The sequence below is a fragment of the Salmo salar genome, chromosome ssa09 (genome assembly GCF_905237065.1).
Source record: "Salmo salar chromosome ssa09, Ssal_v3.1, whole genome shotgun sequence".
Lineage (NCBI taxonomy): Eukaryota > Metazoa > Chordata > Actinopteri > Salmoniformes > Salmonidae > Salmo > Salmo salar.
The window spans coordinates 89,675,848-89,698,475 of NC_059450.1; the positions used below are offsets into that span (position 1 = coordinate 89,675,848).

At 53.2% G+C, this 22,628-nt stretch overlaps 1 protein-coding gene across 1 annotated transcript in view; it reads right to left on the reverse strand.

Moving 5' to 3' along the window:
* LOC106612130 (teneurin-2) overlaps positions 1 to 22,628 on the reverse strand; it is an 87,568-nt gene that overhangs the window by 56,452 nt on the left and 8,488 nt on the right. The window contains exons 6-11 of the mRNA XM_045724181.1: positions 21,515 to 21,715; positions 20,119 to 20,304; positions 4,011 to 4,157; positions 3,605 to 3,821; positions 2,831 to 2,950; positions 2,439 to 2,700 (exon numbers count right to left, since the gene is read on the reverse strand). Of these exons, the coding sequence (XP_045580137.1) occupies positions 2,439 to 2,700; positions 2,831 to 2,950; positions 3,605 to 3,821; positions 4,011 to 4,157; positions 20,119 to 20,304; positions 21,515 to 21,715 (1,133 nt within the window). The remainder of the gene's footprint in view (positions 1 to 2,438; positions 2,701 to 2,830; positions 2,951 to 3,604; positions 3,822 to 4,010; positions 4,158 to 20,118; positions 20,305 to 21,514; positions 21,716 to 22,628) is intronic.

Sequence of the window (22,628 nt, forward strand, 5' to 3'; positions counted from 1 at the left end):
AACCCCGAATCCAACAATGCCATAAAAAGGAAGATAAAATGTTATATACCAATTAGGATCTAAAAATACTTGAACCAGTTATAGAACCCATTTCCCTTTATGGTTGTGAGGTCCACAGTCCGCTCACCAACCAAGAATTCACAAAATCCGACAAATTCCAAATTGAGACTCTGCATGCAGAATTCTGAAAAATATCCTCAGTGTACAATGTAAAATACCAAATAATACATGCAGAGCTGAATTAGACCGATACCCGTTAATTATTAAAATCCAGAAAAAATTGTAGAACCACCAAAAAGGAAGCGATTCCCAAACCTTCCATAACAAAGCCATCACCTACAGAGAGATGAACCTGGAGAAGAGTCCCCTAAGCAAGCTGGTCCTAGGGCTCTGACCACAGAATACCTGACCACTGTGACTGACCCAGACTTAAGGAAAGCTTTGACTATGTACAGACTCAGTGAGCATAGCCTTGCTATTTAGAAGGCCGCCGTAGGCAGACCTGTCTCTCAAGAGAAGACAGACCTGTCTCTCAAGAGAAGACAGACCTGTCTCTCAAGAGAAGACAGACCTGTCTCTCAAGAGAAGACAAGAAGACAGACCTGTCTCTCAAGAGAAGACAGACCTGTCTCTCAAGAGAAGACAGACCTGTCTCTCAAGAGAAGACAGACCTGTCTCTCAAGAGAAGACAGACCTGGCTCTCAAGAGAAGACAGGCTATGTGCACACTGCCCCCAAAATAAGGTGGAAACTGAGCTGCACTTCCTAACCTCCTGCCAAATGTACGACCATATTAGAGACACATATTTCCATCAGATTACACAGATCCACAAAGAATTTGAATACAAACACGATTTTGATAAACTCCCATATCTACTGGGTGAAATACCACAGTGTGCAATCACAGCAGCAAGATTTGTGACCTGTTGCCTCAAGAAAAGGGCAACCCGTGAAGAACAAACACTATTGTAAATACAACCCATATTTATGTTTATTTATTTTCCCTTTTGTACTTTAACCATTTGCACATAATATGACATTTGTAATGTCTTTATTATTTTGGAACTTCTGTGAGTGTAATGTTTACTATCATTTTTTTTTGTTTATTTCACTTTTGTATATTATCTACTTCACTTGCTTTGCCAATGTTAACATATGTTTCCTATGCCAATAAAGCCCCTTGAATTGAATTGAGAGCTTCAGACTGGTGCCTGCAACATATATAATCTCATGGAGCACCTGCAGAGAGGGAGAGAAGGATGAGAGGAGAGGAGAGGAAAGAGCTTTAGACTGGTGCCTGGAACATCTACCATCTCATGGAGCACGAGGAGAGAGAGAGAGAGAGAGAAGGAGAGAGAGAGGGATGAGAGGAGAGAGGAGAGGACCTCACGCTAGTGCTTCAGACGTCGATCAGAAGGGAGAGAGAAAGGAAGGAAGAAGGGGAGGAGGAGAGAGGGAGGGGAGAAAGATGAGAGATGGAGGAGAGAAGGAGGAGATAGATGGAGGAGAGAAAGAGAGATGGAGGAGGAGAGATGGAGGAGAGAAAGAGGAGAGAGATGGAGGAGAGAGAGATGGAGGAGGAAAGATGGAGGAGAGATAGAGGAGAGAGATGGATGAGAGAGAGATGAAGGAGAGAGATGGTGGAGAGAGATGGAGGAGAGAGAGATGGAGGAGAGAGAGATGGAGGGAGATGAAGGAGAGAGATGGAGGAGAGAGATGGAGGAGAGAGAGATGGAGGAGAGAGATGAAGGAGAGAGATGGATGAGAGAGATGAAGGAGAGCGATGGAGGAGAGATGTATGAGAGAGATGAAGGAGAGAGACATGGAGGAGAGAGACATGGAGGAAGGATGAGAGAGATGGATGAGAAAGAGATGGATGAGAGAGAGATGGAGGAGAGAGATGGAGGAGGAAAGATGGAGGAGAGATGGATGAGAGAGATGAGGGAGGAAAGATTTAGGAGGAGAAATCGAGAAGAGATGGAGGAAAGAGCGGGATGGAGGAGAGAGATGAAGGAGAGAGATGGAGGAGAGAGATGAAGGAGAGAGGGATGGAGGAGAGAGATGAAGGAGAGATGGAGGAGAGAGATGAAGGAGAGAGATGGAGAGAGGGAGAGATGGAGGAGAGAGATGGAGGAGAGAGATGGAGAGAGATGGAGGAGAGAGATGGAGGAGAGAGATGGATGAGAGAGAGATGGAGGGAGATGAAGGAGAGAGATGGAGGAGAGAGATGGAGGAGAGAGAGATGGAGGAGAGAGATGAAGGAGAGAGATGGAGGAGAGAGATGGAGGAGAGAGGGAGAGATGGAGGAGAGAGATGGAGGAGAGAGATGGACGAGAGAGGGAGATATGGGGGACAGATAAGAGAGAGGAGAGACAGAGGAATGATAGGAGAGGAGAGAGGGTTGAGAGGACAGTGGAAGGAGATTAAAATGCTGGTTACCTGTGTCTCAGGTATGATGGGCTTGTCCCTGGGTCTAGAGGAGAAGAGCGATGACAGGGGTGAGGCGATGACCACAGGGTCAGGTCGGAGGAAGCCACTGAGGTCACATCCTGGGATGGTGTTCTCCTCAGTCTTCATTACCAGCGTATCCATTGCGTAAAAACGACCCCATGGTAACCACACCGTGCGGTCTTGCGTGATGAACGGAGCGCGCTCAAACCTCAGGGTCAACGAGCCGCCGCCGTTCGCTAGCAGGTCAAACCTGGAGACAGAATCAGAAACGTTGTAGGATTAGTTACTATGTACCATGTGTGTGTGTGTGTGTGTGTGTGTGTGTGTGTGTGTGTGTGTGTGTGTGTGTGTGTGTGTGTGTGTGTGTGTGTGGTACGTACGTTCCATCCTGGCGTGTGAGTGTGTATCCATAGTGTGGGTAATTGATGAAGGAAACATTGACTCCCACCAGGGGAGTACCATCTGTAGTTAACACCTGACCTCGGATCAGAGACGCCAAGCTGAGGGACAGAGAGAGAGAGAGAGAGACAGAGAGAGAGCGACAGAGCGAGAGAGAGCGACAGAGCGAGAGATAGAGAGAGAGAAAGAGAGAGAGCGAGAAAGAGAGAGAGCGAGAAAGAGAGAGAGCGAGAGAGAGAGAGAGCGACAGAGCGAGAGAGAGCGACAGAGCGAGAGATAGAGAGAGAGAGAGCGAGAGAGAGAGAGAGAGCGAGAGAGAGACAGACCGAGAGAGAGCGAGCGAGCGGGAGAGACAGAGAGAGACAGAGAGAGACAGAGAGAGAGAGAGCGAGAGAGACAGAGCGAGAGAGAGCGAGCGAGAGATAGAGAGAGAGAGCGAGAGAGAGAGAGAGAGAGAGAGCGAGAGAGAGCGAGAGAGAGACAGACCGAGAGAGAGCGAGCGAGCGGGAGAGACAGAGAGAGACAGAGAGAGACAGAGAGAGAGCGAGAGAGACAGAGCGCGAGAGAGAGAGAGAGAGAGAGAGAGAGCGGGAGAGACAGAGAGAGAAAAGACATTCAATATACTGTATATTACATCGTGTGTGTTGTGTGGTGTGTGTTGTGTGGTGTGTGTTGTGTGTTGTGAAGTGTGTGTTGTGTGGTGTGTGTTGCAGTATGCGTCATGTGTATGTAATCTAACGTGTGTGTCCTCTCACCTGGCGTTGAATGGGTTTTCCCCAGGTATGAGATGTGTGCTGTCCCGTCCCACCAGCATCTTGACCCTGTCATAGAAGGATCCTACCCAGGGTTGGGACAGGGACAGGGGGCTCTGCTGGATCACCTGGAGGGGGTCTCTAGAGCCCCGACACAGAGGGCTGTTCTGACACGGGCTCTGGATACAACAATCTGGATCCATACAGTCAGTCAGACCATCTAGAGCGAGAGAGGAGGGAGAGAGAGAAGGAGGGAGAGAGAGAAGGAGGGAGAGAGAGGAGAGTTTCAGTGTCTCAAACATATTGCTATGAAAGGTTTCTTCATTCTCCTAACAATTTATTTAAACTCAAGGTGAAAAGTTTGCACTGCTGGACTACAAGAGGTCCAACCCCTTCACTTCACACACACCTCCTTCATTGTCCGTGTTGTCGGCACAGGAGGTCTCCATGGCAACGCTGCATCCGGCACCCCTCCAGCCCGTCTGGCATTCACAGTGCCAGCTCTGCTCCCTCATGGTACACTGGCCATTACCATTACACAGGTTAGGACAGCTATCTGAGGAGAGGGAGAGAGGGGGGAAGAAGAGAGAGAAATAGAGATGGGGAGGGAGAGATAGAGGGGGGAAGAGAGAGTTAGTGGGGGAGAGAGGGGGGAAGGAGCGAGAGATAGGGAGGAGGGAGGGAGAGAGAAACAGTTTCGGGGAGGGAGAGAGGGAGGGATAGATGTGGGGAGGGAGAGAGGGAGGGAGGGAGGGAGGGAGAGGAAGGAGGGGAGAGAGAGAGAGAGGGGAGGGAGAGAGAGAGGGAAGGAGGGGAGAGAGGGGGAGGGAGAGAGGGAGAGAGACATGCTGTGTTGTGTTTTAATGCACACAGACACACACACCTGTTGAGGACTCAGTCAACCCAATGCTTTACTATACAACACATTCATTGGATTTCTGCAATTTCATTTCCATTCTCCATACTGTGTACCCTACCAGCTCTCACAGTCTCACGTCAGAATGAGACGTTCATCCATGTGTCTCAAATGTCACATTTCAAAGTTGTTCCAAATGTCACATTCGAAGTGTTTAAGGTTAAGTTTAGGCATTAACTGTCACGTCCTGACCATAGAGAGCTCTTATTTTCAATGGTAGAGTAGGTCAGGGCGTGACTGGGGGTGGTTTATCTAGTTTATTTAGTTCTATGTTGTTTTGGCTCTAGTTTCTTTTTTCTATTTTGGATTTTTGTATGATCCCCAATTAAAGGCAGCTGGTCATTGTTGTCTCTAATTGGGGATCATATTTAAGTAGTTGTTTTTCCCACCTGTGTTTGTGGGAGATTATTTTGAGTTAGTGCATGTTGCACCTCTTTCGTCACGGTTTGTGTTTTGTTTGTAGTTTATTGTTTGTTTTGCAAAGTTTCACATTAAAATAATAGATATGGAAGGATACCCACGCTGCGCTTTGGTCTCCTTCCTATGACGAACGTGACATTAACTCAGAATGTTTATGGTTAGGCATCAACTCTGAATGGTTAACGTAAGGGTTGAGGTTTGGGATAGGCTTAAAACAAAAATATAAAACACAACTATCTATCACTGGATTTGAACATGCAAAACCAAAACCTACTTGAAGATAACAGTGCTCACTGTTGCCCCCTAGTGACCGGTTTCCACGTCATCTCCGGACGCCCTCAGACATGGATGGACGTGAAATACTGACTTGTATCACGGGTGACCTGGCTACTTTAGATCATAATTAACCAACCAAGAGATATGACCTGACATTTGACAGTCTGTAGTAGTTCATAGGAGAAGATACGATGATGGAAGATCGAAAACACATTGTGATAATTATTAAGACTCAGAGGTTTAACTACAGAATTTTCACAGCTATGGACTATATCTCAATCTTTCAGCCAACCTGTCCTCAGCAATCCAGTTTTTAACACGTTGGTTTCAGAGTCTGAGCACTGTTGTGTTGTGGTTCTGATATTTAAAAGGTGAACGTTCAGTCGGTTGGAACATTCACACCAACCAGCAGGGCCTTAGTCAGCATCTAGTCCTCTTTAACAACAGATCAACAAATCACATGTTTTCAATTCACCTCCAATTCATGTATTTCACAGTCTTTTAGTGATGCCACATTAACAGACGAGATATGTACTGTTCTGCCTAATTGTCCCACAGCATCCAGTTGAGAGTGTGTTTATGTGTGTGCGTGTGTGTTTGTGTGCGTGTGTGTGTTGTCCGAGGACCTTAGAGCACAACAGAGTGTTAGCCATGATTGTCTGTTAAATGGAGCCATTTTAAGAAGGCCGACACTTATGTAGAGCAACAACAGAAGAATCTATATGGAGCATTGATCGGCTAGCCGGGCCAGGCAGGCAGGGAGGCAGGCCCTCTACTTAATGCTAGGGGCCCAGTCAATTCCCCTCATACTAACCAGAATAGACTGGGATTTCAGAAACTATTAAGTCCATTCCCCTCACTAATGTAGTTGGTTATAATGAAATCCCCTTAAAAAGCCTTGGTTTATGGATCAGCATACACAGAGAGAGAGAGAGAGAGAGAGAGAGAGAGAGAGAGAGAGAGAGAGAGAGAGAGAGAGAGAGAGAGAGAGAGAGAGAACAAAATAAAATAGAAGTACGTATAAGACATAACGTCCTACAGAAAGTTGGTCCCATTCCCCAGCAGCAGTAGCAGCATCCAGATGTCTCCTCCAGGCCAGTTAGTGAAGGTTACAGACATAAATCCTAAAACCATGGATGGACCTGATGACAACACACTATGAAACACCCTGGCTCATAAAACTCTCTTTCCAATCTGAACTCTCCCTCTCTTTTCAATTTTTTCTCATTCTCCATCTGAGCTCTCCCTCTCTTTCCGTTCTTTCTCTCCATCTCTCCCTCTCTCTGTCAATTTCTCTCCTCTTCCTCCTCTCCCTCTACCCACCCCTCCTCTCTCTCTCTCTCTCCTCCTCCCCTCTCCCCTGGGTACTACTCTGTACAACAGTGAAAGCCATCTTATTAACTTTAGTAGGGCAGAGGACACTCCAAACCATCCACAGGGGATCTATATCCTTCTGTTCAATTCAGTTTGGATGGGGGATTTTGGATCCTGTCACAGGACTGTAACACACCTTAGAACTCTATCCTTTGAGTGTGTGTGTGGTGTGGGGTGGTGGGGTGGGGGGTGTGGTGTGGTGTGTGATGTGTGGGGTGGGGTGGTGTGTGGGGTGTGGTGTGGTGCGTGGGGTGGTGTGGTGTGGTGTGTGGTGTGTGATGTGTGGGGTGGCGTGTGGTGTGGGGTGGTGTGGTGTGTGGCGTGTGGTGTGTGATGTGGGGTGGTGTGTGGGGTGGTGTGGTGTGTGGTGTGGTGTGGTGTGTGGCGTGTGGTGTGTGATGTGGGGTGGTGTGTGGGGAGGTGTGGTGTGGTGTGTGGGGTGGTGTGTGGTGTGGTGTGGTGTGTGGTGTGTTATGTCGGGTGGTGTGGTGTGTGGGGTGGTGTGTGGTTTGGTGTGGTGTGTGGGGTGGTGTGTGGTGTGTTATGTCAGGTGGTGTGGTGTGTGTGTGGTGTGGTGTGTGGGGTGGAGTGTGTGTGGTGTGGTGTGTAGGGTGGGGTGGTGTGTGGGGTGGTGTGGTGTGTGGTGTGGTGTGTGGTCTGATGTGTGTGTGGTTTGGTGTGTGGGGTGGTGTGGTGTGTGGGGTGGTGTGGTGTGTGGGGTTGTGTGTGGTGTGTTATGTGGGGTGGTGTGTGGTGTGTGGTGTGGTGTGTGTGGTGTGGTGTGGTGTGTGTGTGGTGTGGTGTGTGTGTGGGGTGGTGTGTGGGGTGGTGTGTGGGGTGGTGTGTGGCGTGTGGTGTGTGATGTGGGTGGTGTGTGGTGGTGTGGGGTGGTGTGTTGTGGGGTGGTGTGTGGGGTGGTGTGTGGGGTGGTGTGATGCTGGTGGTATGGTGTGGTGGGTGTGGTGTGGTTTGTGATGTGGGGTGGTGTGTGATGTGGGGTGTGGTGTGTGGTGTGGTGTGTGGTGTGGTGTGTGGTGTGGTCTGGTGTGTGGGTTGGTGTGTGGTGTGGTGTGTGGTGTGGTGTGTGGTGTGTTATGTCGGGTGGTCTTGTGTGTGGGGTGGTGTGGTGTGTGGGGTGGTGTGGTGTGGTGTGTGGGGTGGTGTGGGGTGTGTTATGTCGGGTGGTGTGGTGTGTGGGGTGGTGTGGTGTGTGTTATGTCGGGTGGTGTGTGGTGTGGTGTGTGGTCTGATGTGTGTGTGGTGTGGGGTGGTGTGGTGTTTGGGGTGGTGTGTTATGTGGGGTGGTGTGGTGTGTGGGGTGGTGTGGTGTGGTGTGGTGTGGTGTGTGGTGGGTGTGGTGTGTGATGTGGGGTGGTGTGTGGTGTGTGATGTGGGGTGTGGTGGTGTGGTTTGTGGTGTGGTGTGTGGTGTGGTGTGGTCTGGTGTGTGGGGTGGTGTTTAGTGTGGTGTGGTGTGTGGTGTGTGTGGTCTGGTGTGTGTGTGGTGTGTTATGTCGGTTGGTGTGGTGTGTGGGGTGGTGTGTGATGTGTTATGTCGGGTGGTGTGTGGTGTGGTGTGGTGTGTGGGGTGGTGTGTGGTGTGTTATGTCGGGTGGTGTGGTGTGTGGGGTGGTGTGGTGTGTGGGGTGGGGTGTGTGGGGTGGTGTGTGGGGTGTGGGGTGATGTGTGGTGTGGTGTGTGGGGTGTGGGGTGGTGTGGTGTGTGGTGTGGTGTGTGTGTGGTGTGGTGTGTGGTGGTGTGTGGTGTGTGATGTGGGGTGTGGTGGTGTGGTTTGTGGTGTGGTGTGTGGTGTGGTGTGGTCTGGTGTGTGGGGTGGTGTTTAGTGTGGTGTGGTGTGTGGTGTGGTGTGTGGTCTGGTGTGTGTGTGGTGTGTTATGTCGGTTGGTGTGGTGTGTGGGGTGGTGTGTGATGTGTTATGTCGGGTGGTGTGTGGTGTGGTGTGGTGTGTGGGGTGGTGTGTTATGTCGGGTGGTGTGGTGTGTGGGGTGGTGTGGTGTGTGGGGTGGGGTGTGTGGGGTGGTGTGTGGGGTGTGGGGTGGTGTGTGGTGTGGTGTGTGGGGTGTGGGGTGGTGTGGTGTGTGGTGTGTGTGTGGTGTGGTGTGGGGTGGTGTGTGGTGTGTGGGGTGGTGTGTGGTGTGGGGTGGTGTATGGGGTGGTGTGTGACATGTGGTGTGTGATGTGGGGTGGTGTGTGCGGTGGTGTGGTGTGTGGTGTGGTGTGTGGTCTGATGTGTGTGTGGTGTGGTGTGTGGGGTGGTGTGGTGTGTGGGGTGGTGTGGTGTGTGGGGTGGTGTGTGGTGTGGTGTGTGGGGTGGTGTGGTGTGTGGGGTGGTGTGTGGTGTGGTGTGGTGGGTGTGGTGTGGTGTGTGGTGTGGTGTGTGGTCTGGTGTGTGTGTGGTGTGGGGTGGTGTGTGGTGTGTTATGTCGGGTGGTGTGGTGTGTGGGGTGGTGTGTGTGGTGTGGGGTGTGGGGTGGTGTGTGGGGTGGTGTGGTGTGTGGTGTGGTGTGGTGGGTGTGGTGTGGTGTGTGGTGTGGTGTGTGGGGTGGTGTGGTGTGTGGTGTGGTGTGTGGTCTGATGTGTGTGGGGTGGTGTGGTGTGTGGGGTGGTGTGGTGTGTGGGGTGTGTGTGGTGTGTTATGTGGGGTGGTGTGTGGTGTGTGGTGTGTGTGGTGTGGTGTGGGGTGTGGTGTGGTGTGTGTGGTGTGTGTGTGGTGTGGTGTGTGGGGTGGTGTGTGGGGTGGTGTGTGGCGTGTGGTGTGTGATGTGGGGTGGTGTGTGGGGTGTTTTGTGGGGTGGTGTGTGGTGTGTGGGGTGGTGTGTTGTGGGGTGGTGTGTGGGGTGGTGTGTGGCATGTGGTGTGTGATGTGGTGTGTGGGGTGGTGTGATGCTGGTGGTATGGTGTGGTGGGTGTGGTGTGGTGTGGTTTGTGATATGGGGTGGTGTGTGGTGTTTGATGTGGGGTGTGGTGTGTGGTGTGGTGTGTGGTGTGGTGTGTGGTGTGGTCTGGTGTGTGGGGTGGTGTGTGGTGTGGTGTGTGGTGTCTGGGTTGGTGTGTTGTGGGGGTGGTGTGTGGGGTGGTGTGTGGGGTGGTGTGTGTGATGTGGTGTGTGGGGTGGTGTGATGCTGGTGGTATGGTGTGGTGGGTGTGGTGTGGTGTGGTTTGTGATGTGGGGTGGTGTGTGGTGTGTGATGTGGTGTGTGGGGTGGTGTGTGGCGTGTGGTGTGTGGGGTGGTGTGTGGTGTGGTGTGGTGTGGTGTGTGGTGTGGTGTGTGGTGTGGTGTGTGGTCTGATGTGTGTCTGGTGTGGTGTGTGGGGTGGTGTGGTGTGTGGGGTGGTGTGGTGTGTGGGGTTGTGTGTGGTGTGTTATGTGGGGTGGTGTGTGGTTTGGTTGGTGTGGGGTGTGGGGTGGTGTGGTGTGTGGGGTGTGTGTGGTGTGGTGTGTGTGTGGTGTGGTGTGTGGGGTGGTGTGTGGGGTGGTGTGTGGCGTGTGGTGTGTGATGTGGTGTGGTGTGTGGGGTGGTTTGTGGTGTGGGGTGGTGTGTGGTATGTGGGGTGGTGTGTGGTGTGTGGGGTGGTGTGTGGGGTGGTGTGATGCTGGTGGTATGGTGTGGTGGGTGTGGTGTGGTGTGGTTTGTGATGTGGGGTGGTGTGTGGTGTGTGATGTGGGGTGTGGTGTGTGGTGTGGTGTGTGGTGTGTGGTGTGGTCTGGTGTGTGGGGTGGTGTGTGGTGTGGTGTGTGGTGTGTGGTGTGTTATGTCGGGTGGTCTTGTGTGTGGTGTGGTGTGTGGGGTGGTGTGGTGTGTGGGGTGGTGTGGTGTGTGGGGTTGTGTGTGGTGTGTTATGTGGGGTGGTGTGGTGTGTGGGGTGGTGTGTGGTGTGGTGTGGTGGGTGAGGTGTGGTGTGTGGTGTGGTGTGTGGTCTGGTGTGTGTGTGGTGTGGGGTGGTGTGTGGTGTGTTATGTCGGGTGGTGTGGTGTGTGGGGTGGTGTGTGTGGTGTGGGGTGTGGGGTGGTGTGTGGGGTGGTGTGGTGTGTGGTGTGGTGTGGTGGGTGTGGTGTGGTGTGTGGTGTGGTGTGTGGGGTGGTGTGGTGTGTGGTGTGGTGTGTGGTCTGATGTGTGTGGGGTGGTGTGGTGTGTGGGGTGGTGTGGTGTGTGGGATGTGTGGTGTGTGTGGGGTGGTGTGTGGTGTGTGGTGTGTGTGGTGTGGTGTGGGGTGTGGTGTGGTGTGTGTGGGGTGGTGTGTGGGGTGGTGTGTGGCGTGTGGTGTGTGATGTGGGGTGGTGTGTGGGGTGTTTTGTGGGGTGGTGTGTGGTGTGTGGGGTGGTGTGTTGTGGGGTGGTGTGTGGGGTGGTGTGTGGCATGTGGTGTGTGATGTGGTGTGTGGGGTGGTGTGATGCTGGTGGTATGGTGTGGTGGGTGTGGTGTGGTGTGGTTTGTGATATGGGGTGGTGTGTGGTGTTTGATGTGGGGTGTGGTGTGTGGTGTGGTGTGTGGTTTGGTGTGTGGTGTGGTCTGGTGTGTGGGGTGGTGTGTGGTGTGGTGTGTGGTGTCTGGGTTGGTGTGTTGTGGGGTGGTGTGTGGGGTGGTGTGTGGCGTGTGGTGTGTGATGTGGTGTGTGGGGTGGTGTGATGCTGGTGGTATGGTGTGGTGGGTGTGGTGTGGTGTGGTTTGTGATGTGGGGTGGTGTGTGGTGTGTGATGTGGTGTGTGGGGTGGTGTGTGGCGTGTGGTGTGTGGGGTGGTGTGTGGTGTGGTGTGGTGTGGTGTGTGGGGTGGTGTGTGGTGTGGTGTGTGGTGTGGTGTGTGGTCTGATGTGTGTGTGGTGTGGTGTGTGGGGTGGTGTGGTGTGTGGGGTGGTGTGGTGTGTGGGGTTGTGTGTGGTGTGTTATGTGGGGTGGTGTGTGGTTTGGTTGGTGTGGGGTGTGGGGTGGTGTGGTGTGTGGTGTGTGTGTGGTGTGGTGTGTGTGTGGTGTGGTGTGTGGGGTGGTGTGTGGGGTGGTGTGTGGCGTGTGGTGTGTGATGTGGGGTGGTGTGTGGGGTGGTTTGTGGTGTGGGGTGGTGTGTGGTATGTGGGGTGGTGTGTGGTGTGTGGGGTGGTGTGTGGGGTGGTGTGATGCTGGTGGTATGGTGTGGTGGGTGTGGTGTGGTGTGGTTTGTGATGTGGGGTGGTGTGTGGTGTGTGATGTGGGGTGTGGTGTGTGGTGTGGTGTGTGGTGTGTGGTGTGGTCTGGTGTGTGGGGTGGTGTGTGGTGTGGTGTGTGGTGTGTGGTGTGTTATGTCGGGTGGTCTTGTGTGTGGTGTGGTGTGTGGGGTGGTGTGGTGTGTGGTGGTGTGTGGGGTGGTGTGGGGTGTGTTATGTCGGGTGGTGTGGTGTGTGGGGTGGTGTGGTGTGTGGGGTGGTGTGTGGTGTGTTATGTCAGGTGGTGTGGTGTGTGTGTGGTGTGGTGTGTGGGGTGGAGTGTGTGTGGTGTGGTGTGTAGGGTGGGGTGGTGTGTGGGGTGGTGTGGTGTGTGGTGTGGTGTGTGGTCTGATGTGTGTGTGGTGTGGTGTGTGGGGTGGTGTGGTGTGTGGGGTGGTGTGGTGTGTGGGGTTGTGTGTGGTGTGTTATGTGGGGTGGTGTGTGGTGTGTGGTGTGGTGTGTGTGGTGTGGTGTGGTGTGGTGTGTGTGTGGTGTGGTGTGTGTGTGGGGTGGTGTGTGGGGTGGTGTGTGGGGTGGTGTGTGGCGTGTGGTGTGTGATGTGGGTGGTGTGTGGTGGTGTGTTGTGGGGTGGTGTGTGGGGTGGTGTGTGGGGTGGTGTGATGCTGGTGGTATGGTGTGGTGGGTGTGGTGTGGTTTGTGATGTGGGGTGGTGTGTGATGTGGGGTGTGGTGTGTGGTGTGGTGTGTGGTGTGGTGTGTGGTGTGGTCTGGTGTGTGGGTTGGTGTGTGGTGTGGTGTGTGGTGTGTGGTGTGTTATGTCGGGTGGTCTTGTGTGTGGGGTGGTGTGGTGTGTGGGGTGGTGTGGTGTGGTGTGTGGGGTGGTGTGGGGTGTGTTATGTCGGGTGGTGTGGTGTGTGGGGTGGTGTGGTGTGTGTAATGTCGGGTGGTGTGGTGTGTGGTGTGGTGTGTGGTCTGATGTGTGTGTGGTGTGGGGTGGTGTGGTGTTTGGGGTGGTGTGTTATGTGGGGTGGTGTGGTGTGTGGGGTGGTGTGGTGTGGTGTGGTGTGTGGTGGGTGTGGTGTGTGATGTGGGGTGGGGTGGTGTGTGGTGTGTGGTGTGTGATGTGGGGTGTGGTGGTGTGGTTTGTGGTGTGGTGTGTGGTGTGGTGTGGTCTGGTGTGTGGGGTGGTGTTTAGTGTGGTGTGGTGTGTGGTGTGGTGTGTGGTCTGGTGTGTGTGTGGTGTGTTATGTCGGTTGGTGTGGTGTGTGGGGTGGTGTGTGATGTGTTATGTCGGGTGGTGTGTGGTGTGGTGTGGTGTGTGGGGTGGTGTGTGGTGTGTTATGTCGGGTGGTGTGGTGTGTGGGGTGGTGTGGTGTGTGGGGTGGGGTGTGTGGGGTGGTGTGTGGGGTGTGGGGTGGTGTGTGGTGTGGTGTGTGGGGTGTGGGGTGGTGTGGTGTGTGGTGTGGTGTGTGTGTGGTGTGGTGTGGGGTGGTGTGTGGTGTGTGATGTGGGGTGTGGTGGTGTGGTTTGTGGTGTGGTGTGTGTTGTGATGTGGTCTGGTGTGTGGGGTGGTGTTTAGTGTGGTGTGGTGTGTGGTGTGGTGTGTGGTCTGGTGTGTGTGTGGTGTGTTATGTCGGTTGGTGTGGTGTGTGGGGTGGTGTGTGATGTGTTATGTCGGGTGGTGTGTGGTGTGGTGTGGTGTGTGGGGTGGTGTGTGGTGTGTTATGTCGGGTGGTGTGGTGTGTGGGGTGGTGTGGTGTGTGGGGTGGGGGTGTGTGGGGTGGTGTGTGGGGTGTGGGGTGGTGTGTGGTGTGGTGTGTGTGTGGTGTGGTGTGGGGTGGTGTGTGGTGTGTGGGGTGGTGTGTGGTGTGGGGTGGTGTATGGGGTGGTGTGTGACATGTGGTGTGTGATGTGGGGTGGTGTGTGGGGTGGTGTGGTGTGTGGTGTGGTGTGTGGTCTGATGTGTGTGTGATGTGGTGTGGTGTGTGGGGTGGTTTGTGGGGTGGTGTGTGGTGTGTGGGGTTGTGTGTTGTGTGGTGGTGTGTGGGGTGGTGTGTGGCGTGTGGTGTGTGATGTGGTGTGTGGGGTGGTGTGATGCTGGTGGTATGGTGTGGTGGGTGTGGTGTGGTGTGGTTTGTGATGTGGGGTGGTGTGTGGTGTGGTGGGTGTGGTGTGGTGTGTGGGGTGGTGTGTGGGGTGGTGTGGTGTGTGGTGTGGTGTGTGGTCTGATGTGTGTGTGGTGTGGTGTGTGGGGTGGTGTGGTGTGTGGGGTGGTGTGGTGTGTGGGGTTGTGTGTGGTGTGTTATGTGGGGTGGTGTGTGGTGTGGTTGGTGTGGGGTGTGGGGTGGTGTGGTGTGTGGTGTGTGTGTGGTGTGGTGTGTGGGGTGGTGTGGTGTGTGGTGTGGTGTGTGGGGTGGTGTGGTGTGTGGTGTGGTGTGTGGTCTGATGTGTGTGGGGTGGTGTGGTGTGTGGGGTGGTGTGGTGTGTGGGGTTGTGTGTGGTGTGTTATGTGGGGTGGTGTGTGGTGTGTGTGGTGTGGTGTGGGGTGTGGTGTGTGTGTGGTGTGGTGTGTGGGGTGGTGTGTGGGGTGGTGTGTGGCGTGTGGTGTGTGATGTGGGGTGGTGTGTGGGGTGGTTTGTGGGGTGGTGTGTGGTGTGTGGGGTGGTGTGTTGTGGGGTGGTGTGTGGGGTGGTGTGTGGCATGTGGTGTGTGATGTGGTGTGTGGGGTGGTGTGATGCTGGTGGTATGGTGTGGTGGGTGTGGTGTGGTGTGGTTTGTGATGTGGGGTGGTGTGTGGTGTTTGATGTGGGGTGTGGTGGTGTGGTGTGTGGTGTGCTGTGTGGTGTGGTCTGGTGTGTGGGGTGGTGTGTGGTGTGGTGTGTGGTGTGTGGGTTGGTGTGTTGTGGGGTGGTGTGTGGGGTGGTGTGTGGCGTGTGGTGTGTGATGTGGTGTGTGGGGTGGTGTGATGCTGGTGGTATGGTGTGGTGGGTGTGGTGTGGTGTGGTTTGTGATGTGGGGTGGTGTGTGGTGTGGTGGGTGTGGTGTGGTGTGTGGGGTGGTGTGTGGGGTGGTGTGGTGTGTGGTGTGGTGTGTGGTCTGATGTGTGTGTGGTGTGTTGTGTGGGGTGGTGTGGTGTGTGGGGTGGTGTGGTGTGTGGGGTTGTGTGTGGTGTGTTATGTGGGGTGGTGTGTGGTGTGGTTGGTGTGGGGTGTGGGGTGGTGTGGTGTGTGGGGTTGTGTGTTGTGTGGTGGTGTGTGGGGTGGTGTGTGGCGTGTGGTGTGTGATGTGGTGTGTGGGGTGGTGTGATGCTGGTGGTATGGTGTGGTGGGTGTGGTGTGGTGTGGTTTGTGATGTGGGGTGGTGTGTGGTGTGGTGGGTGTGGTGTGGTGTGTGGGGTGGTGTGGTGTGTGGTGTGGTGTGTGGTCTGATGTGTGTGTGGTGTGGTGTGTGGGGTGGTGTGGTGTGTGGGGTGGTGTGGTGTGTGGGGTTGTGTGTGGTGTGTTATGTGGGGTGGTGTGTGGTGTGGTTGGTGTGGGGTGTGGGGGTGGTGTGGTGTGTGGTGTGTGTGTGGTGTGGTGTGTGGGGTGGTGTGGTGTGTGGTGTGGTGTGTGGGGTGGTGTGGTGTGTGGTGTGGTGTGTGGTCTGATGTGTGTGGGGTGGTGTGGTGTGTGGGGTGGTGTGGTGTGTGGGGTTGTGTGTGGTGTGTTATATGGGGTGGTGTGTGGTGTGTGTGGTGTGGTGTGGGGTGTGGTGTGTGTGTGGTGTGGTGTGTGGGGTGGTGTGTGGGGTGGTGTGTGGCGTGTGGTGTGTGATGTGGGGTGGTGTGTGGGGTGGTTTGTGGGGTGGTGTGTGGTGTGTGGGGTGGTGTGTTGTGGGGTGGTGTGTGGGGTGGTGTGTGGCATGTGGTGTGTGATGTGGTGTGTGGGGTGGTGTGATGCTGGTGGTATGGTGTGGTGGGTGTGGTGTGGTGTGGTTTGTGATGTGGGGTGGTGTGTGGTGTTTGATGTGGGGTGTGGTGTGTGGTGTGTGGTGTGCTGTGTGGTGTGGTCTGGTGTGTGGGGTGGTGTGTGGTGTGGTGTGTGGTGTGTGGGTTGGTGTGTTGTGGGGTGGTGTGTGGGGTGGTGTGTGGCGTGTGGTGTGTGATGTGGTGTGTGGGGTGGTGTGATGCTGGTGGTATGGTGTGGTGGGTGTGGTGTGGTGTGGTTTGTGATGTGGGGTGGTGTGGTGTGTGGTGTGGTGGGTGTGGTGTGGTGTGTGGGGTGGTGTGTGGGGTGGTGTGGTGTGTGGTGTGGTGTGTGGTCTGATGTGTGTGTGGTGTGTTGTGTGGGGTGGTGTGGTGTGTGGGGTGGTGTGGTGTGTGGGGTTGTGTGTGGTGTGTTATGTGGGGTGGTGTGTGGTGTGGTTGGTGTGGGGTGTGGGGTGGTGTGGTGTGTGGTGTGTGTGTGGTGTGGTGTGTGTGTGGTGTGGTGTGTGGGGTGGTGTGTGGGGTGGTGTGTGGCGTGTGGTGTGTGATGTGGGGTGGTGTGTGGGGTGGTTTGTGGTGTGGGGTGGTGTGGGGTTGTGTGTGGTATGTGGGGTGGTGTGTGGTGTGTGGGGTGGTGTGTGGGGTGGTGTGATGCTGGTGGTATGGTGTGGTGGGTGTGGTGTGGTGTGCTTTGTGATGTGGGGTGGTGTGTGGTGTGTGATGTGGGGTGTGGTGTGTGGTGTGGTGTGTGGTGTGTGGTGTGGTGTGTGGTGTGTGTGTGGTGTGGTGTGTGTGTGGTGTGGTGTGTGGGGTGGTGTGTGGGGTGGTGTGTGGCGTGTGGTGTGTGATGTGGGGTGGTGTGTGGGGTGGTTTGTGGTGTGGGGTGGTGTGGGGTGGTGTGTGGTATGTGGGGTGGTGTGTGGTGTGTGGGGTGGTGTGTGGGGTGGTGTGATGCTGGTGGTATGGTGTGGTGGGTGTGGTGTGGTGTGGTTTGTGATGTGGGGTGGTGTGTGGTGTGTGATGTGGGGTGTGGTGTGTGGTGTGGTGTGTGGTGTGTGGTGTGGTCTGGTGTGTGGTGTGGTGTGTGGTGTGGTGTGTGGTGTGTGGTGTGTTATGTCGGGTGGTCTTGTGTGTGGTGTGGTGTGTGGGGTGGTGTGGTGTGTGGTGGTGTGTGGGGTGGTGTGGGGTGTGTTATGTCGGGTGGTGTGGTGTGTGGGGTGGTGTGGTGTGTGTTATGTCGGGTGGTGTGGTGTGTGGGGTGGTGTGGTGTGTGGTCTGGTGTGTGTGTGTGGTGTGGTGTGGTGTGTGGGGTGGTGTGTGGTGTGTTATGTGGGGTGTGGTGTGTGGGGTGGTGTGTGGTGTGGGTGGTGTGGTGTGTGGTGTGTGTGTGGTGTGGTGTGTGGGGTGGTGTGTGGGGTGGTTTGGTGTGTGGTGTGGTGTGTGTGTGTGGTGTGTTGGGTGTGGGGTGGTGTGTGTGTGGGGTGTGGGGTGGTGACATGACCAGAATCTCTGTTATATACCCCCACAATACATGACCAGAATCTCTGTTATTTTCCCCCACAATACATGACCAGAATCTCTGTTATATACCCCCACATTACATGACCAGAATCTCTGTTATATACCCCCACAATACATGACCAGAATCTCTGTTATATACCCCCACATTACATGACCAGAATCTCTGTTATATACCCCCACAATACATGACCAGAATCTCTATCTAACTGAGGCTCAATGTGAGGGGGACTGTTGTGTTATATACCCCCATATGAGAGAGTGGCTGAGGGGGACTGTTGTGTTATATACCCCCATATGAGAGAGAGGCTGAGGGGGACTGTTCTGTTATATACCCCCATATGAGAGAGTGGCTGAGGGGGACTGTTGTGTTATATACCCCCATATGAGAGAGTGGCTGAGGGGGACTGTTCTGTTATATACCCCCATATGAGAGAGTGGTTGAGGGACTTTGTGTATATACCCCCATATGAGAGAGTGGTTGAGGGGGACTGTTCTGTTATATACCCCCATATGAGAGAGAGGCTGAGGGGGACTGTTCTGTTATATACCCCCATATGAGAGAGAGGCTGAGGGGGACTGTTCTGTTATATACCCCCATATGAGAGAGTGGTTGAGGGGGACTGTTCTGTTATATACCCCCATATGAGAGTGTGGTTGAGAGGAAATGTGATGCAGTGACTGGGACTAGGGCACCACCTCCTGTGCCTTACCGTCCAGACCCCTTGATATACTACAGAGTACACTTACTGTAGACAGTGATAATCATTAATTCACCATGGAAACATTAAGGTTAACAGACACAGACTGTGATCTATGACCCCTGGCTACACAGGCAGACACCATGGAAACATTAAGGTTAACAGACACAGACTGTGATCTATGACCCCTGGCTACACAGACAGACACCATGGAAACATTAAGGTTAACAGACACAGACTGTGATCTATGACCCCTGGCTACACAGGCAGACACCATGGAAACATTAAGGTTAACAGACACAGACTGTGATCTATGACCCCTGGCTACACAGGCAGACACCATGGAAACATTAAGGTTAACAGACACAGACTGTGATCTATGACCCCTGGCTACACAGGCAGACACCATGGAAACATTAAGGTTAACAGACACAGACTGTGATCTATGACCCCTGGCTACACAGGCAGACACCATGGAAACATTAAGGTTAACAGACACAGACTGTGATCTATGACCCCTGGCTACACAGACAGACACCATGGAAACATTAAGGTTAACAGACACAGACTGTGATCTATGACCCCTGGCTACACAGACAGACACCATGGAAACATTAAGGTTAACAGACACAGACTGTGATCTATGACCCCTGGCTACACAGACAGACACCATGGAAACATTAAGGTTAACAGACACAGACTGTGATCTATGACCCCTGGCTACACAGACAGACACCATGGAAACATTAAGGTTAACAGACACAGACTGTGATCTATGACCCCTGGCTACACAGACAGACACCATGGAAACATTAAGGTTAACAGACACAGACTGTGATCTATGACCCCTGGCTACACAGACAGACACCATGGAAACATTAAGGTTAACAGACACAGACTTTGATCTATGATCTATGGTTGTGAATGGTAATGTCTGGCTACAGTGGTTTTGGGTTTGAGGATGGTAACCTCTGGCTACAGTGCCTGTGGTTGTGGATGGTAACCCAAGGCTACAGTGGCTGTGGAGGGTAACCCCTGGCTACAGTGGCTGTGGATGGTAACCCATGGCTCAGTGGCTGTTGTTGTGAATGGTAATGCCTGGCTACAGTGGTGTTGGATGGTAACCCCTAGCTACAATGGCTGAGGTTGTGGATGGTAACCCATGGCTACACTGGCTGTGGATGGTAACCCATGGCTCAGTAGCTGTTGTTATGGATGGTAATGCCTGGCTACAGAGGTTGTGAGGTTGTGGATGGTAGCCCCTGGCTACAGTGGTTGTGAGGTTGTGGATGGTAACCCCTGGCTACAGTGGTTGTGAGGTTGTGGATGGTAACCCCTGGCTACAGTGGTTGTGAGGTTGTGGATGGTAACCCCTGGCTACAGTGGTTGTGAGGTTGTGGATGGTAAACACTGGTTGGGAGGTTGTGGATGGTAAAACACTGGGTGGCAGTGGTTGTTATAACACAGACAGACAGACAGACAGACAGACAGACAGACAGACAGACAGACAGACAGACAGACAGACAGACAGACAGACAGACAGACAGACAGACAGACAGATAGATAGATAGATAGATAGATAGATAGATAGATAGATAGATAGATAGATAGATAGATAGATAGATAGCACACAGACTACTAGTCTACTGAGCCAAGCTTACCAACGCCAGCCAGCCATTCCCAAACCCACAAACGTCTAGCATCGACTAGCTACTACTACTATGCAGCACGAGAAGCTAAACGCTGAAAACCAAAATACAGTTTTACCTTTGTCAACCAAGTCCCACATGTCTGCATTGAGAGAAAACATGCAGAGAGAGTGGCGTTATGAAAAAAGGAACGGAAGGAGTTTAAAATGCAAGGACATGCATAGCCAAGATCACATGCATAACCTAGATCAGCACAGACAAGCAGACTAGTGAAGAGTTTTGTCTTGTGAAAGACGCAGCAGACAAAGCTGCCCTAGTTTCTAGTGGGGAACAAAGACTTGATCTCATAAAGTGTTGTTTCCCCACCCACTGTGTTTCTGACACCGGAGTGTTCTGAGGAAAAGCGCTGCTCGGATGAAATGGTGAAAGGGAAATGGAACTTCCTGTTTCAAAGCATTGTGGGCAAATCAAAATAGCGAGGCATCCAACCTTCCATCCATCTATCCTACATGCACGCAAACACACCTCCCCTCCCCACCTACCGATGGTGCAGTGCTCTCCATTCCAGCCCTGGTGACACTGGCACTTGCCGTCCTTGCAGGTTCCATGTTTGATACACAGTGGGTTACACACTCGCTGGTCACACCCGGTGCCCGTCCAGCCCTCCTCACACTGACACGCTGCGCCCAAACACACACCGTGGGTCCCGCAGTCCACAGAACACACCTCTGTAGAGAGGGAGAAGAAAGAGACATGTAAAAAGTTACACCCAGCTACAAAAACCCTACTGTCATTAGGGTTGAGGTCGGGTTAGGCATAAGTACTAGGGTTAGGGTAAGCCACAGGGTAAATTGGATTGGGGTTAAGATAAGAGGCAAGGAAGACTGGGTAATATTTACATAAGAATTGTGGTTAGGCCCACCCAGTCGGTAAGGTGCTAGATGAGGTACTGACCTACAGAGCAGTCTGGTCCCATCCGATCAGGGTTAGAGGTAAGGATTAGGGGTCAGCGGTTACAGAATAGAGTTCTACTGACCTACAGAGCAGTCTGGTCCCATCCGATCAGGGTTAGAGGTAAGGATTAGGGGTCAGCGGTTACAGAATAGGGTTCTACTGACCTACAGAGCAGTCTGGTCCCATCCGATCAGGGTTAGAGGTAAGGATTAGGGGTCAGCGGTTACAGAATAGGGTTCTACTGACCTACAGAGCAGTCTGGTCCAATCCGATCAGGGTTAGAGGTAAGGATTAGGTGTCAGGGGTTACAGAATAGAGTTCTACTGACCTACGGAGCAGTCTGGTCCCATCCGATCAGGGTTAGAGGTAAGGATTAGAGGTCAGCGGTTACAGAATAGGGTTCTACTGACCTACAGAGAAGTCTGGTCCCATCCGATCAGGGTTAGAGGTAAGGATTAGGTGTCAGGGGTTACAGAATAGAGTTCTACTGACCTACGGAGCAGTCTGGTCCCATCCGAACAGGGTTAGAGGTAAGGATTAGGGGTCAGCGGTTACAGAATAGGGTTCTACTGACCTACGGAGCAGTCTGGTCCCATCCGATCAGGGTTAGAGGTAAGGATTAGGGGTCAGCGGTTACAGAATAGAGTTCTACTGACCTACGGAGCAGTCTGGTCCCATCCGATCAGGGTTAGAGGTAAGGATTAGGGGTCAGCGGTTACAGAATAGGGTTCTACTGACCTACAGAGCAGTCTGGTCCCATCCGATCAGGGTTAGAGGTAAGGATTAGGGGTCAGTGGTTACAGAACAGGGTTCTACTGATCTACAGAGCAGTCTGGTCCCATCTGATCAGGGTTAGAGGTAAGGATTAGGGGTCAGCGGTTACAGAATAGGGTTCTACTGACCTACAGAGCAGTCTGGTCCCATCTGATCAGGGTTAGAGGTAAGGATTAGGGGTCAGTGGTTACAGAATAGGGTTCTACTGACCTACAGAGCAGTCTGGTCCCATCCAGTTAGGATCACAGCTACAGAGACCAGTGTCTGGTATGAATGCCCCGTGGCCATGGCATTGGTCTGGGCACTGTGCCCGCTGCAGCTCACAGTGTGGGCCACCCCAGCCGGGTTTACAGTGGCACTCCCCATTCACACAGATACCATTATTAGAACAGGTCGGGTCCAGGCAGTCCACTACAGAGCGAGAGGGGGAGGGGTGGAGGGGTGGGGTCAGGGGGAGAGATAGAGAGAGAGAGAAAGAAAGAGAGAGAGAGGGGGGAGAGAAAGAGAGAGAAAAAGAGAGAGAGAAAGGGGGAGAGAGAGAAAGAGAGAGAGAGAAAGGGGGAGAGAGACAGAGAAAGAAAGGGGGAGGGAGAGAGAGAGAGAACGAGAGAGAGGAAGGGGGAGAGAGAGAGAGAGAAAGAGAGAATAATGTTTAAAATACTGAGAAATACTAGCTTTGTGTTTCCTTCATGTGTGATTTCTATAGATTTCTATAGCATCCTGTGATACACTTGAGTAATTCTCTTCACACAGCCTTTCACAGGCATTTAATAAGTCAATCATTTTCACTCAGAACGCTACGTTTCCTCACATATAACCTTCCCTGTATCTGTGTGTTTGTGTGTTTGTGTGTGTGTGTGTGTGTGTGTGTGTGTGTGTGTGTGTGTGTGTGTGTGTGTGTGTGTGTGTGTGTGTGTGTGTGTGTGTGTGTGTGTGTGTGTCAATGCACTGGGGATAATCTGACATTGGCAGGCTGGCTGACTGGCAGATATGAGTATGAACAGTGAGTGAAAACCAATTTGACAAACTGTAAGGTCCCCCTCCCCAGCTCCTGCTCTCCTCCTCCTCATTCCCCCAACTCCCTCTGTTCGACACCTCCCCCCCACTCTCTTCTCATCCCCCTTTCCCCCTTCTGACTACCCACTCTCTCCTCTCATCCCCCGCCCCTCCATTTCTCCACCTGTCTAAAATGACCCTCTCCACTTGTTTTCACATGCTGCTGTCTGGGCGCTCCATTGTGTTGGCGAGGCAGAAACGGAGGGTCACGTATAGATTTATGTGTCATCGCCACTTCAGGTAAATCGTTTGAGTGACTCGGGTGTGA